Source organism: Chenopodium album, chromosome 12 (assembly GCF_948465745.1).
Source record: "Chenopodium album chromosome 12, dcCheAlbu1.1, whole genome shotgun sequence".
Taxonomy (NCBI): domain Eukaryota; kingdom Viridiplantae; phylum Streptophyta; class Magnoliopsida; order Caryophyllales; family Amaranthaceae; genus Chenopodium; species Chenopodium album.
The window spans coordinates 8295264-8311780 of NC_137845.1; the positions used below are offsets into that span (position 1 = coordinate 8295264).

At 33.7% G+C, this 16517-nt stretch overlaps 4 protein-coding genes across 5 annotated transcripts; all 4 read right to left on the minus strand.

Annotated features, from left to right (window-relative positions):
* Positions 1 to 1055: 1055 nt before the first annotated feature.
* Positions 1056 to 4527, minus strand: LOC145571869 (UPF0481 protein At3g47200-like). Its single transcript, XM_081630903.1, has 3 exons — positions 4357 to 4527; positions 2970 to 3063; positions 1056 to 2534 (listed from the first exon to the last, which is right to left on the minus strand). Exon 3 carries the CDS (start codon positions 2528 to 2530, stop codon positions 1286 to 1288), a length of 1245 nt encoding a protein of 414 aa, XP_081487029.1. The 5' UTR covers positions 2531 to 2534; positions 2970 to 3063; positions 4357 to 4527; the 3' UTR covers positions 1056 to 1285.
* Positions 4528 to 6349: 1822 nt separating this feature from the next.
* Positions 6350 to 9307, minus strand: LOC145571870 (UPF0481 protein At3g47200-like). 2 transcript variants are annotated; one of them, XM_081630904.1, is made up of 2 exons: positions 9117 to 9307; positions 6350 to 7617 (listed from the first exon to the last, which is right to left on the minus strand). In XM_081630904.1, exon 2 carries the CDS (start codon positions 7611 to 7613, stop codon positions 6369 to 6371), a length of 1245 nt encoding a protein of 414 aa, XP_081487030.1. In that variant the 5' UTR covers positions 7614 to 7617; positions 9117 to 9307; the 3' UTR covers positions 6350 to 6368. The 2 variants fall into 2 exon arrangements, with proteins under 2 accessions (XP_081487030.1, XP_081487031.1); XM_081630905.1 differs by lacking the exon at positions 9117 to 9307 and adding an exon at positions 7754 to 7817.
* A 1931-nt stretch (positions 9308 to 11238) lies between these two features.
* On the minus strand, positions 11239 to 12585 carry LOC145570779 (UPF0481 protein At3g47200-like). Its single transcript, XM_081629919.1, has 2 exons — positions 12039 to 12585; positions 11239 to 11972 (listed from the first exon to the last, which is right to left on the minus strand). Exons 1-2 carry the CDS (start codon positions 12583 to 12585, stop codon positions 11239 to 11241), a joined length of 1281 nt encoding a protein of 426 aa, XP_081486045.1.
* A 2050-nt stretch (positions 12586 to 14635) lies between these two features.
* On the minus strand, positions 14636 to 16517 carry LOC145571872 (UPF0481 protein At3g47200-like). Its single transcript, XM_081630906.1, has 2 exons — positions 16234 to 16517; positions 14636 to 16017 (listed from the first exon to the last, which is right to left on the minus strand). The coding sequence occupies exons 1-2, from the start codon at positions 16255 to 16257 to the stop codon at positions 14710 to 14712; spliced, it is 1332 nt and encodes a 443-aa protein (XP_081487032.1). The 5' UTR covers positions 16258 to 16517; the 3' UTR covers positions 14636 to 14709.

Consider the following 16517-nt stretch of genomic DNA (forward strand, 5'->3'; position numbering starts at 1 on the left):
GTTTAAAATTAACAACACCTAAAGGTTGTATTATTAAAAAATAATTAAAAGGTTGTATTATTAAAAAAAAATGGGCCAAAGGTTGTACTACGTATTATATTTGACAAATTTTCTTTTATTTTATTGTATTTGTCTCATTTGATTCAAAAGGCTCTCACAAAAAATGGTTAAATAAGACATTCAAATGGAATCAAATGAAGGAAATTTGACTTAACAATTCTTTTATAAACACATCAACTTAACTAGAAATCATGATAATGACCTACTAGCAACAATGTACTTTTAAAAGACACCAAAGTAAACCTATAATGATTTTATTTTTATTTTTTTTCATCAAGTGAATAAACATCTACACCAAAGTTAGTATTCGTTGTTTTCACAAAAGTACTTCGTACCAAATATCAATGTACTCCATAAATGAATGTATCTAAAAAAGTATCAAAAAGAGATTTAAAAACAACAATTAGATCATGTACACGAGTTCATGATAAGTACTTTGCTCTCGAACAATACAAGTACTTAGGTAAAAGAACATGATATTGTAATACACGAAGTATAAAACGGTAAAAGAACACGATATTGTAATATACGAAGTATAAAACAGTTTATATGTTATCTAATAATAAAATTAAATCTTACGGAGTATATCATGTTCTTTTATACTACGTGACTTAGCAATTCTTTGAGGAACTTGTAATATCTCAAACTCTATTACAGAGTATCTCAATTTTACACTACTTATACTATTTTTCTATTTTTCAAATGGATAATTAGTAGCCAAAAGCGCCAAACAAATTGTATAATTCTATCAAGAAAAAAAGGAGCAATATAGGTCAAACTAAAAGTCGAAATGTAATTATCTAACTCTTCGGGTTGAGTGAGTTGAGTCACTTAATCAAATCAAAGAAGTGAGGGGACTCGGTCAGGGTGGTTAGTTCTACCTGAACCCGAGTTCTAGATTTCCAAGTTCATTGGTGGTAATGGCACGGTGGTGTAGGTTATACAGTGGCTAGTGAGAGGACATTAATGATAGCAAAATTTCTATAATATAGGTGCTGAATCAAATTTGATTGAATTGTATGCAATACATCAGTAATATGGTATATACTGTATATGACAGTGAAATTGATACAAATTGCTACAAAGTACAAAAGCAATTTCTGGACAAATATATGTGAAGATAAATTTTTGATACTCCTTAGAATCATAGGGACCCGAAAAGTTTCTGAAACTCACCCACATTTTCTCTGCAAGCCCAAGAGAAAGTTCAGCAGACTTGGGATATTCAGTACTGAAGTTGAACAATATCGCAGTAAGTCTGTATGACAGTAAGAATAAGCAAAACTACAGCAGCGATTGTAGAAATCATGGACCATGGATTGTTGAAGTAATCTTGGCGAAGTATTGCCTTCCAGCGGTTCCAAGGAGTCCCACAATACTCATTGAGAGATCTACATATATCAGCATAATAGAAGGTTACACGTGAGTATGTCGTTCCTTTGGAGATATTGCTGAACATTCTGTAAACATCCTCGCTGCTTCCGGGGGAGTTCAATATAATCCCATGATTGACCAAGACTTCTACATCTTTCCTGTCATAGATGAGACTGTCTAAAAAAAGAACATAATCAACCACAAAAGACTCCCGGGGATAATGACATTGTTCAAAGGCAACCAAGTTTCTGAGTTGAGATTCCGTATGATTTTCCAGCATTAACTCGGGTATATAAAGGACACCATTTTCAAATTTGATATTGAGAAACTTATCATCTTTATCAACCTTTAATGTCACACCTGATTCATAGAGTTCAGAAATACCATCAGGGAATTCCCAATATTCATCCGCATGGCAGATCTCTTTCCTCTCTGGTGGTAGGTAGTAAGTTCTGAGGAAATCAACCAAATGCAGTATCTTCGTCTTCTTGAAATGCTGAGGGACCTTGCCAAGGCCTATCATACATTCACAAGTGACCTTCAAGAAGCTAGGAGCTTTTTTGTCATCTTCAAAAGCAATGTTGTATAAAACTTCAAGAATGAAAAAGGGAACTTGGTTCTCAAGCAGTTTAAGATCGCGTAAAACTGCTTGGCTCAGAGCTGGCCTGTGAAAGATACGGTCGTTGGGATCAATAGTGCTTCCATGCCAAGTTAAGAAGAACTCGATGATGAAGCAGCCATCAAGCACTAGCATTTCTGTAAACTCTAAGCTGGAGAGATTGATGGTTGCCAAGTAACTATTTCGAGCTTCCTTCTCCCATTTCATTGCCGCAGTTAGGTAATCTTCCAAGTCCCTGTTACTATTTCGTTGAATAAATCTCTGTAGATATCTCAATTTGTGCTCCTCCATGGCTTGATATTTCTGATTGCCACGATGGAAAGGGCCAATAGAGATAAGGGAAGGAGTGTATGAGTTTTCGTTAACTTTCCGAAGATTTGTGGGGATTCTATAGATACAGCATTTTGAAGAAAGAGGGGGAAGTGTTTCACACTTATTTTTTATGTTAGTAGCCAACTCATCAATAGGGTCTTCCATTGAACTGCATCATATGATAGGTGAAACATCAGTCAAACATACAAGTTGTTCAACCAAAACTAACAAGATATATAAGCTGATGTGATCAGAAAAAAGTCTCAGATCAATTACATCAGTATTTATTGCTATCAATGGCGGTAGTGCTGCACCATTGTAGCCAAGACAAAGAGTGCTCATCCTAGTCAAAGACAAGTTTCAAACCAGTACCAGTGTTTTTACTAGCTATGGCTGGAAATTAAAAAGGCCTCTTTTGTCCCCTTTATCAGAAAGCAAATTGCAGAGGCTCAAGCTATGTCCTATTGTAATTTGAAGTCCTTGAGATTTGACTAACTTACTCCGATAAATTAAAATATGCTACTGTTCAGAAAGCAAATTGGTAACATTTGACTAACATAGTCTTTGAGATTTGGCTAATGTTCAGAAATAGGCATCACCATACCTCACAAACAGAAGGAAATCTCGGAAGCTTCAAGGTAAAATGTAATGACCAACTTCATGATGGGTCCCACCAGCTCTACTTCGACATCAAATTCCTGAAAAATGGGAGCATATTATAAATCAGAAATTTGCTTAGCGATTAGAAAGGAAAGGCACAAAGCTCAGCATTTCTAATCTAACTGAAAAAAGAGAGTTTCTCTACTTCTGCTCGATCTAAACATGTCTTGACTGATCCTGATCGTCAATTAAGGCATAGTCCTTTAGCATACAATATGTTTTCACATAAACAGGACTACTTGAGTAAACTAGAGGCAGATTAGCAAGACAAAAGATTGCAAACTTGTGCTTCTGGCTCTATCCAGAAACAGGCACTTATTAAAAAGCCCTGATACAAAGCTGCAACAAACTCGGAGAGATCTCAAAAGCAAATAAAAGGACTACAATTTAATGACAAAATGTCACAAGACCAAACCGCAGGGAAAGTCTAGCACTAAGGCCAAGTCTAATTATATGGAGCAGTACACAGATTCGTTGGTCATATTAAACAAGCTAAGGGTTTGATTTAATATGAAAAAGGGATCAAAACAAGAGGAAAGGCTTCATTATTGACCACACTTCTTAGATTTTCCACCCAATTGGTAACATTTGGTCAGAAAGAAGTCGAAAGAAAATTACTTACTTATCAAACCAAACCAAACCAAAAGAATAACATGAAGTAGTAGATTACTTCTTGTTCTATCTTATTTAACCAAGGAAGAAATCCATAGTTTCTTTACTTCGTTTCTCCTCCTATTCCTCCCTCCTCTATTCCAATTTTAGTTCAAAAACCGAAGCCAATTGGAAATTCCTACAGCAATAGTGAGCTACTAATGCAACTTTCTGCTATATTTTCGACACGATACCATAGGGTAAAACCCACGATACCATAGGGTAAAAAAAACATAATCTGATGTGGTTCAGCTTATTCAATCAAAAGGAAATCTAAGCAGGATAATCAATAATCATGATTTATCACAACCCCAAATAATAAAAACATAGATATGATACAAATATTTGATTTTCCAACATAAGAATCACAGAAAACAGCATAATTCCTTTTATAATAGCACAAAACTTGGATTTGCATTAACACAATTTACTAGCAACTTTAAAATTAATGAATCACCCCTTTTAATTTTCTGAGTAAAGCAATTAGGGTTTTCAACAGAATCAAATTAAATTCCAGTAATTTCTCAAAAACAATCAAATGATGACAACGGCAACCAAAGTACAAGATCAGAAACAAATCACTAAATACAATCAAAATTAAAGTTAAAAAATGGCAATTTATGATGACAAAACTAGATTAGAAATTGGGAAATGTGATTAATAATGAAAATTGAGATTACCTGGTTATGGAAAGACAGAAGATGGAAGTTGAAAAGAAATTGATGAGCAGTAGCTTAGAAAACCCAGTAAAATGGCGACTGATAGTCAACAAGCAAACTCATAGTCAAAGCAAAGAGAGACCAAGATTTGTTGGTTAATTGATTGATTGGGAGGGAACTACCTTAAGTGGTTAACCAAACTAATGTTTAAAAATGGAAAAATGTATGTAAATAAAAACATCTGTAATTACAAAAAAAAAATGTGTGTGTGTGTGTGTGTGTGTGTGTGTGTGTGTGTGTGTGTGTGGGGGGGGGGGGGGGGGGGGGGGGGGGGGGCAAAATTGTCAAAAAAAAAAAAAATCTTGTTAGGTCGTTAATTTAGTAAAAAAAAATGGTAATCTAATACCTTAAACCTAGTAAATGAAAAGGAAAGGATTCGAATAAGTAATGGAAATGGTAATAATAAACGTTACCTTTACTATATGTTTGGTATCCTAGTGGAATAGAAATAATTTGAGTAGATTGTAATTGAGTAAGGAAACGTATTTTGTTTCCACTAGTTTGTCAAGGGTAACAAATTAGGGGTTTTTGTTACCCTTCGGAAACAATATTTGTTACTTTTAACCCATACCAAACAATTAGAAATGGAAACACTTAATTAAATCCGTTTCCTAAACAAAAAATTACTATACCAAACGCCCCCTAAGAGAAAACCCCATTTTATCTCCCTGTTTATCAAATGGCAAAACTGTGAATAAATCAATAATTTTGTTTAGTCATCATGGCATATTTGTAAATAAATCAAGTATTGTGGATTTGTGGGTTTATTTTTAGTCATCATGGAATAATTTTAAATAAATCAACTATGTTGGGGTCCATTTTTAATAAAAAGTTGTTGATTTATTTACGGTTTTGCTAAACAATTTTTGTTTATAAAGGTGATAAATTTGTATTTTCTCACAACTTATTATTATTATTATTATTATTATTATTTTTTGTCAACTAATACCTTCAATTAAATTTTGTTTTAAAAATAGCACTTTAATGGCAAATTCCGGCCAAAAGTCAAGTTTCCGGAGTAATAGATATTGCAACTTTGATTACGGGGTAGTAAGATTTTGTGCAGTATCTCGAAATTTGTTATATAACCCACTGTTGCTTACATGTGAGTTGAGATTATTGTCCTAGTTTGAAGTATGAGGAATGTTAATAAACCCTATATATATTTATTACAATCCGTCACTATTATGAAATGGATTGACTGTAATTTATTATTCTTGTTGGCATACTAGATTATTCTCCCAGTTTGAAGTATTAGGACTTAGGGCCTGTTCACATTTACTTAATTTCAGTTCAGTTCAGTTCAGTTCAGTTCAGTTCAGTTCAGCTCTTAATTTCCCTCTCACATAAAATATTCATTTCAGCTCAATTCAATTCAGTTCAGTTCAGTTCAGTTCCAATCAGTTCTATTCAGTTCAGTTCAGTTCCAATTAGTTCAGTTCAGTTCAGCTCAGTTCAGTAAATATGAACAGGCCCTTAGGAGGAATGCTGATAAACCCTATATACTTGAATCAGAGATTGCAAAAATTGTTATTGTCTAATTGCTACACGAAACAATACCAGTAATAAAAAGTGAGCAAACAGAAAATCGGAATGAAATAAAGTAGATCACTCTGGCCTAAATTAGCTACTCAAAGAGGTGAGCTCCCGAACTCGAGTTCACAAGTGCCAAGCTCACCAATGGCTCTTTGAGGTAAGGTGTATAAAGTATTGTGTAGGTTCCCATCGAGTAGAAATCAATGTACTTAACATATATAGGCCATAAGATCTTATAATTTACTCAAATTTGAAAGAGGCAACAGCAACTGGCCTGGTGAACTTCAGAATTAATAGATGACAGTAAAAATGATACAGATTGCTACATACAAATGCGATTTCTAGAAACTTTTGTGCAGCAACAACACAAATGGTTTCTAAAATTAACCACCATTTCCTCTGCAACCACAAAAGAATGTTCAGTAAAATTGGGATATTCAGTACTGGAGTTGAATAATATCACAGTAAGTCTGTATGACAGTAAGTATAAGCAAAACTACAGCTACGATTGTAGAAATCATGGACCATGGATTACTGAAGTAATCTTGACGGAGTATTGCCTTCCACCGGTTCCAAGGTGTCCCACTATACTCATTGAGTCGCCTACATACATCAGCATAATAAAAGGTTCTACGTGAATAAGTTGTTCCCTTGGAGATATTGCTGAAGAGTCTGTAAACATCTTCACTGCTACCAGGAAAATTCAGTATAATCCCATGATTGACCAAGACTTCCACATCTTTCCTGTCATAGATGAGACTGTCCAAAAATAATACATAATCGATCAGAAACGACTCCTGAGGGTAATGACATTGTTCAAAGGCAACTAAGTTTCTGAGTTGAGATTCCGTGTGATTTTCCAGCATTAGCTCAGGTATATAAAGGACTCCATTTTCAAATTTGATATTGAGGAACTTGTCATCTTTATCTACCTGTAATGTCACACCAGATTCGTAAAGCTCAGAAATTCCATCAGGGAATTCCCAATTTTCATCCTTGTGGCAAATTTCTTTCCTTTCTGGTGGTAGGTAGTAAGTTCTCAGGAAATCAACCAAATGCAATATCTTTGTCTTCTTGAAATGCTGAGGGACCTTGCCAAGGCCTATCATACATTCACAAGTGACCTTCAAGAAGCTAGGTGCTTTTTTGTCATCTTCAAAAGCAATGTTGTATAAAATTTCAAGAATGAAAAAGGGAACTTGATTCTCAAGCAGTTTAAGATCGCGTAAAACTGCTTGGCTCAGAGCTGGCCTGTGAAAGATACGGTCATTGGGATCAATCATACATCCTAACCATGTCAAGAAGAACTCAATGATGAAACAGCCATCAAGCACTAGCATTTCTATAAACTCTACACTAGTGAGATTGATGGATCCCAAATAACTATCCCGTGCTTCCTTCTCCCATTTCATTGATGCAGTCAGATAATCCTCCAAGTCCCTATTATCATTTCGCTGAATAAATTTCCGTAAATATCTCAATTTTTGCTCCTCCAGCCCATGCAATTTTGGATTGCCGCGATGGAAGGGGCCAATGGAGATAAGGGAAGGAGTGTAGGAGTTTTCATTTATATTTCGGAGGTTTCTGGGAATTCTGTAGATACAGCATTTTGAGGACAATGGGGGTAATGTTTCACACTTCCTCTTGATGGCATTCGCTAACTCATCAATCGGATCCTCCATCGAACTGCATCATACAACAAATATACTGCATTAGTCAGATATACAAGCTACTCAGCTTGTGGAGTTTTCATTCAACCAGAAACATCTAAAATCCAACAAGAAGTAAATGATGATATGAATCATAGATCATAAACATGTACCAGATCAATATCTATTGCTATAAAAAATGAACCATTGTAACCAAGACGAAGAATGCACATCCTGCTCAAAGGTAAGCTTCAAACCAGAATTAGTAATTTCATCAATAACGGAAGGAAAGAAAATAGGCAAAAGGCCTATATTTGAGCCCTTTATCAGAATGCAATCAGCTTGTGGATACTCTCAGCTTAAGTCCATTCCAATTGTTATTCAGATTCTTCGAATATGAATAGATATGATGAAGTAACATTGGCATATAATCATTCAATTATAAACTGGAATTCATACCTCACAAACAGAACGAAAACTTTGGAATCTTTAAATCAAGACTTAAAAAGAACACAATCAAGAAAACTTTAATTTAGAACCTTTACATCAACTTAAAAGAACATAATCAAGAAAACTTGAGAACCTTTACATCAACTTAAAAGAACACAATCAAGAAAACTTATGAACCTTTACATCAACTTAAAAGAGCACAATCAAGAAAACTTAGGAACCTTTACATTGACTTAAAAGAACACAATCAAGATAGATCCTACCAGCTCGGTTTCATCTAAAAGAACACACTCAAGATAGATCCTACCAGCTCGGTTTCATCTAAAAGAACACACTCAAGATAGATCCTACCAGCTCGGTTTCATCTAAAAGAACACACTCAAGATAGATCCTACCAGCTCGGTTTCATCTAAAAGAACACACTCAAGATAGATCCTACCAGCTCGGTTTCATCTATAAGAACACACTCAAGATAGATCCTACCAGCTCAGTTTCATCTATAAGAACACGCTCAATATAGATCCTACCAGCTCGAATTCATCAGCTTATATACTCTAATGATGGTTATTCAATAATACAGTAAATCAGTTAATTAACCATTAATATTCCTTTTGTAAACTTATGAATTAGCCTGTATTTAATACCAATAAATCACGAAGAATTAGAACAATTCTACTGATTGTCTGATTGAAGCATGCACATAGCTTGATCTTACAGATTTTACATCTCTTCTAGGACCTAACAAACTGATGGGTATTCAAAATTACCCTCAATTTTTTTTAAAATTATACTACTATCTCTAAATTTACAAGACAAAATATGTGTTCCAACATTTCCAAGTGACAATCAAGTCGCTAATTCAAAAAAAATCAAATTAAATTCAAGAAATTAAATCCTCAAAAATCAAAATATAGAAGTCAATCTAAGTATCATAAAATTGAATTTGAATATAGAAGTAGCTAGCCAACAATTCCATTATCATGATTCATGAGTACAAAAAATAGCAAAAGGAAAAAGATTAAATAATGCGATTTTTAATGAAAAAAACAACATTTAAATCAGCAAAAATTTAAGAAGTTAGAATACCTGAAGAGAAAATTTTCAAAAGATGGGATTTTTAGAGCAAATTGATTGGCAGCTGTTTAAGAATTAGGATGATCAATGGAGATAGTGTGCTCATACTTAGTCAAAGTAATGAACTGAATACAGAGAAAAAAACCATTTCATTTTTTTAATTTTTTGAAGGAAGAAACTTCGATTGATTGATTGATGCACTATAGCCAATTCCACGCATGTGAATAAAGTCATACGAAGTAATTAAATACTTGTACTGTATTAAATAATATTTGTACATCATCCATTATCAAGTTAACAACATTTACCAGTTTATCACTTTAAAATTGTGGTTAAAAAACCGAAAAGGAAGCTCTAATCACTTTAGCTATTCCTCACTCCAAGTATCCGAGTAGTTAACTTTTTTCATTGGGCCAAGGACATGTTCGGCGCTAGCGTTTGAGTAGCTTTTAGTGGCTTAACTTGGTCAAACCACTACCTGATAAAAATGCAAGTGTTTGACAAATTAATAGTTTGGGTAGCTTTTAGTAGTAGAAGTAGTTTTTATAAAAAATTAGAAATATTAGATTTTGAAAATATAATCTATAGTTTTAAAAATAAAATATTGATTTTTATATATAATAGCTAATCAACCGCTACTTTACCGAACACTCATACCTAATTATATATATTCACAGCTAACAACTACCTTCACAGCTATATTTAGCCGAACACGCCTCAAGTCTTGTTTAGTTTAATTATTTGTTTGTAATAAGATTCTATCTCCAACAATCTCCATTATTAATCATTTTTTTTTTTTAGAAAATCTCCATTATTAATCATAGTACTATGTATATAAATTAAAATTATGGTCCGTACTCATTTAAAGCAAATGATGAGGACATAAAAAATCATGAATATTCTTCTCTTGCCATAAAACTGTAGGAACGTGGAGACAAACACAAGAAAGCTAATGCAGGTACGCCTCATTAAACAATAAGACATTCACAAAAGAGTTAAATTTGATTCAAGGATAAAATCACTTGAATTGAAATGACATGAATTGCACTTGTTTTTGAAAGGAGAGTTGGGAGACTTACAAACCTAAATTAAACTTCAATCTAATAACAATTGGTAATGATATGTTAGTTGAAAGCATGTGGGCCTTTTTTTTTTTTTTTTTTTTTTTTAACACAAACACTAAAGAAAAATGTATAAAAAAAATATTTATGTAAGACCGTCTTATCATCATAAAACCACTTTTGTGAGTCATTATAAAGTTTTTTTTTTTTTTTTGACACACATTATAAAGTTATAACATGTGACTCTATCAAAAGAAAAATTCTCTTTTCTCTGGATCCAACAACCTACAAGGTGGTCTTACAGATGGTAAGTAGGTTTCATATAAACGTTTGTAAAATAAATGCTCATATCATTTGTATTTAATTGTTCCGTTCAATGATACGGAGTAACTTTGTTTTTGGTATTACATTGAAATGATAGTACAAATGGTTTGTATAACAGTAAGTATTGATAGATATTATAGTTTACGATAATATTTGTCACAGAGCTAGGATCTTTTGTATATATTTTTGATATATTTTGTATACTTATCTTACTAGATTCCTAACGAGATTAGGACTAGGATTGTAACTCTATATATTATGATCAATGGTACACACTCCAATCTGAGGAATTTTGTCTCTGAGGCGTGTTGGCTCCGTAATCTTTTACTTGAGTTACATTGTCCTCTACGGCAGGCTACTATTGTTTATTGTGATAATGTCAGTGCTATCTACCTTTCTGGCAACCCGGTACAACACCAACGCACCAAACATGTGGAGATGGATATTCATTTTGTTCGAGAAAAGGTTGCTTTGGGTCAAGTTCGGGTTCTCCATGTTCCTACTAGATATCAGTTTGCGGACATTTTCACTAAAGGCCTACCGCGAGAATTATTTCTGGAATTTAGGTCCAGTCTTAGCGTACGTCCTCCTCCCGCTACGACTGCGGGGGTGTGATAGATATTATAGTTTACGATAATATTTGTCACAGAGTTAGGATATTTTGTATATATTTTTGATATATTTTGTATACTTATCTTACTAGATTCCTAACGAGATTAGGACTAGGATTGTAACTCTATATATTATGATCAATGGTACACACTCCAATCTGAGGAGTTTTCCCGAAATCTAACAAGTATGACTAACACAATTGCAGAAATGACTGAAATAATTGTCCATGGATTGCTAAAATAATCATGCTTTAGCGTCGCCCTCCATTGATGCCAAGGTGTGTTGTAATATGCACTTAGTTGTTTACAAAGACGACAGTAGTAGAACCCTTTTACTTGATAAGTTGTTCCCTTGCATATAGTGTTGAATATTACTGCAAAATCTTCTGTGGTACCCAAAGAATTCATTATGATCCCCTTAGCCGCGAGGATATCAACATCCTTAAGAGTAGTAATTAGAACATCCATCAACACAACATAATCGATTATATAAGAATCAAAATGATAATGGCATAGCTCCAATGCCGATAAGTTTAGAAGTAATGATTTCGTGTGATCTTCCACCTCTAATTTAGGAATTCTTAAAACGCCATTACTAAATTCTATGTCAAGTAAGGATCCATTTTTTGCCACCTCAAATTTGATCCCGGCATCTTTAAGCCTCTCCACAGTAGGAGGAAAGTCCAAATCATCATTTTCACCCTCATTTGGATCCCTTAGAGCTGAAGGCAAATAACATGTCCTTAAAAAATCAACAAGGTGTAAAACCTGACAATCATCAAATTTCTCCAAAATCTCCGATTTCCCCATCATTAGTACTTGGCAACATAATTCCATGAACGATGGTAGTGAACTTATAGGGTCACTATTATCTATATCATCAACATCAGTGGCGGATTCAGAATTTTCGCTATAGTGTGGCATCAATTTCTCATCACCAAAAGCAATGTTATACAAGCCTTCTAAGACAAAAAATGGAAGTTGATTTTCTAACAATAAGATGTCACGCATAATTACAACTTCCAAAGATGGTTTCCTAAATATGGAATCAGTCACTTCTGCTTCATCGAGGAACCAAAGTAATAAAAACTCGATCAAAAAACATCCATCCAACAAAACCATCTCATTAAATTCCTTGCTATCTAACTCGACATTCTCTACGTAAGATTCACGTATATCTTTCTCCCATTGCTTAATCTTTTTCAAATAGTTGGACAAGTTTTTCTTCTCATTTCTTTTTAGGAAGTTTTGCAAGTACCTTAATTTGTGCTCTTGCATGGGTTCTAACCTTTTCTTGCCGTAGTGAAAAGGACCAATCGAAATTAAACATGGTTTATAGGCTGATTTATTCACCATTCGAAGGGGTCGTGGGATTTTATAAATGCAACATTTGGGCGATATAGGACGTAAATTCTCAAATCTTTTCCTAATGGAAGTCGCTAATCGATGGATCATTTCATCATTTTTCACCATATGATTAGTCATAATCTCGACTTCAAACTAATTTTTACTGATTAAAACTTATTTTTACTATTAATTTTTAATGTATGCACTAGTATATTATTGATTTTTATTTTTTTTCAAATTAATAAACTAATTATAAAAATAAATGATTAAACGCTAATGAAAATTTAAAAGGAAGGGAAAAATGAAGAGACGTTTACCTCTAACAAAGAAATCGGAATTGAAGATCAAAAGCATTGAAAGTATCAAGGAACCCCTGAATCTTCAACTAGTATATAGAAAGAACAATTTGAATCGGAATTGGGTTGTTGTTAATGGGATTATTGGCTTATTGTAGAAGCAAATTAAAGTCAAAAGGAGTTTAGAGGGATTTTATAGCAAAATGCAAGGTTAAAAGCTAAGAGAAAGTAGGAAGCTTCTCTGAAGTTTGTACGTAGTTACGTAATTGTCATCTTGTGCTTTGTGGGAGATTAGTTGACTAAGTACTCCCTAATTGTCATCTTGTGGTTGTACGGATAATTATCTCGCTACCTCGGTCTCAAATTAGTTGTTTGCTCCATTTGGATATCATTAATTTGTTTTAATACATATGGAATTGAGTATGTTGTTATTATCAAATTTTTTTTTAACATTGTATAGCTTAAGTTCGGTACAAATAATTTAAGTTAAGCAAAAATAATTCCAATTCAACAAAAATAAGGTGATGGAAAAGAACATGGCCTAATTACAGGAAATCCAAATTAGGTTGCAAAATGTGTACCAAAAAAGGTTTGATGATGTTCTTTTTCAATTTGCAAAACTGCATCATAGTTGCATTGTAGAATAGGCAATAGCCCTTTAACTTATAAGTAATAGAGGTGTTCATCTTGTCCTAAATTGAGCATCCTTACCCAGAGCTATGTTGAATTTATTTATTTTTTCTTTTTCTTTTTTTTTTTTTTTTTTTTTTTTGTTTTGCTTATCTAATCTAGTTTTAAACTTTTAACGTATTTTTCTTGGTTTGATCCAATTAAATTGTCTAATTTGAATAAACTTTGATCATATATGTACGATAAGTTATAGATAAAAAAAAATATGTTTCGTATCAAATAAGGTGTTACTATTAAATTAGCATTAAAGTTGTATGAATGTGTATGATTCTACTATTCTAGCACTCCCAAATGTATTTTTCTGCTATTTTCAAGCTTAGTACACCTAGATTGTTGGATTTATGCCTCAAAAAAAAAATGTTGGATTTAGGATGGAATTTTAGCCCAATTGTTAAGCCTAAGACCAATTGACTTGTTGACCCAAACAAGTTACATTTGTTTGGCAAAAGGCCGACTCAATGTTAGCCGAACTTGAACACAACACAAGTCATTAACAATGTAACCCATTACTACCCATTTACTAAACTACAAATTTCAGAGTACTTTTTTTTTTTTTTTTTTTTTTTTTTGTCCAAATAAGCTACAATAGCAGGACAATATATAAATGCCAGATGATCAGTACATGAGACCTACTAAATTGGAAGTTTCATTATTTATAAATTTTAGTTCAATGGGTTCAAGAAATTCCAAGACAATTTGTTATTGTTTTGTGATAAACAATTTACGAGTTTTGGGACTATAATAATGTTAGAAATTGGAATTTATCTTTTGTCAAATCAGCAAATAATCATCAGAAATAAAACAATATTTTCACTGATAAACATATCACAATCAAGTCATTGTTGTATATCTTAGATTCCAGCTCATTATTGGTAGTTTGTAAAATAAAATAGCTGCATGTTTTATCAACTTTGATATTAAAAATCGTTGGTGATCTACTTATTTTGACTCTATTTCTATGGTGGCTGTTCAGTACGTGCTACTAATTGCATAATCAAAGATGTGTTGTACTGTTGTGTGACTAGTGTCACTTGCAACCGCGGCTGCTACTTATGCTGCTCGATTACCTTGTGTGCCGCAGCTACTAAGCTGCGCGATTGCTGTGTGCTCATTCTAAGCTATCGAGCTTATATCTAGTCCTCTTGCAATAAGGGTAAAAGAAATAAGGGAACTCTAAGAACAATGACAAAAATTGATTGTACTCAAAAAGCTTGTTGACATATATAAGGGCAACAAAGCCATCAATGCAGCAAAAACTCGTATGCAAGACGATCAATCACAAACGTCTGAAAGCAATAACGGTACAAGCAGTTTGTATGACAGTAAGAATGAGCAGTACAACAGCAGCAATGACCGAAATTATAGTCCAAGGATTGTTGAAGTAATCATGTCTCAATGTAGCCTTCCACCTATTCCAAGGCGTTTTCGAGTGAGCAACCAATCGCCTACATATTTTAGTGTAATAAAAGTTGTGAGCTTCATAGTTTGTTTCTCTGCATATGGTGTTAAACAGGTGTGCCACTTCGTCGTTGTTGCCTAAGGCGTTCGTTATGATCCCACTACTTAGAAGAAGATTCACATCCTTTAGAGTGGTAATTAGTACATCCATCAAAAGGACATAATCCACAACATAAGAGTCGGAATGGTAGTGGCATTGCTCAAACGCCGATAAGTTTAGGAGAATTGATTCAGTGTGATCTTCCACCTCTAATTTCGGAATGTACAAAACTCCACCTTTGAACTCAATATCAAGCATAGAATCGCTTTTATTTACCGCAAATTTTACCCCGGCATCATGGAGATCCCCTACACCGGGAGGAAACTCCCAGCACGCATCATCGCGTGATGGGACATGATTAGGGTCCCTAAGCTCTTTAGGGAGGAGATGGGTTCTCAAAAAATCAACAAAATGCAGAATTTCGCGCTTCTTGAACTTCTTGGGAAGCTCTCTTTTACCAATTATAACCTCGGAAGTAAGATCAATAAACGGGATTGAACTCTCAAAAGACTCGTCATCATCCCCATCTTCACCATCAAAGACGATCCCATATAAATTTTCAAGTACGAAAAAAGGGAGTTGATTCTCAATCAACAATAAATCACGTCTAATTACATGTTCTAAAGAGGGCTTACCAAAAATACGATCATTCTCATCCAATGTCTCCCAATACCAACTCAAAAAAAACTCGATAATAAAACACCCATCGAGTAACAACATTTCAACAAACTCATCACTACTCAAATTAATACTATCCATGTAACACTCTCTTACATCATTCTCCCATTCCTTAATAGCTTTAAGATAATCCTTTAGTGATTTTCTCTCATTTCTCCTGAGAAAATTCTGAAGATACCTTAGTTTTTGCTCTTGTAATCCTTGTAACTTTTTCACACCATAATTGAGGGGCCCAATTGAAATAAGACAAGGTTTATAGGCACTCAAATTGACATTTCTTAGTGTTCTAGGGACTCTATAAATGCAACATTTGGAAGAAAGAGGGGGTAATTCTGCAAACCTTTTTCTTATTGATTTAGCCAATTGATGAATTCCATCTTCCATCTTCCCAAATTGATTCCTTTTTCTCTGAACCAATTCAAATTCAACCCATATCAATCAATCAATCAAATTAAACAATAAAATAAACATTTAACTAATCATTATCGGATCCATTACTGAATATACGAAAAAAGTCGAAAGATTTCTCATACAACGATTATACCAATTACGTGTAATATACGAATCACACGGGATCAATAAACATACCCCAGCTAAATAAATAATGGGTTTTTAATTTGTTACCTTTCTGAGAGTTTTGGAGCTCATAAGTGAAGCTGAAACAGCATCAAATGAAGTAGTTAATGATATAAACTCCAAAATAAATGGAATAAGGGATGATGAAGATGGGTGTTAATCTTAATTAATTAACATAATAATGATGCATTTAGATCTAATTTAAGTGAAGGGGGCAAAGAAATTGGGAGAAGGTGAGATCAAAATGGTGGGAAAGTGAAGAAGTGAAGAAGGAATCAAAAAGAGGAGAGAGAAAATGAAAGAAAAGAGTTTGTGTTTTTGTTGGATTTTGG

Coding starts and splice junctions, on each gene's coding strand:
- LOC145571869 (XM_081630903.1), bottom strand. CDS start 2,530: ATGGAAGACCCTATTGATGAGTTGGCTACTAACATAAAAAATAAGTGT.
- LOC145571870 (XM_081630904.1), bottom strand. CDS start 7,613: ATGGAGGATCCGATTGATGAGTTAGCGAATGCCATCAAGAGGAAGTGT.
- LOC145570779 (XM_081629919.1), bottom strand. CDS start 12,585: ATGACTAATCATATGGTGAAAAATGATGAAATGATCCATCGATTAGCG. Junction 11,973..12,038: donor CTTGTATAACATTGCTTTTG/GTGATGAGAAAT, acceptor TTGATGATATAG/ATAATAGTGACCCTATAAGT.
- LOC145571872 (XM_081630906.1), bottom strand. CDS start 16,257: ATGAGCTCCAAAACTCTCAGAAAG. Junction 16,018..16,233: donor GCTCCAAAACTCTCAGAAAG/GTAACAAATTAA, acceptor GAATTGGTTCAG/AGAAAAAGGAATCAATTTGG.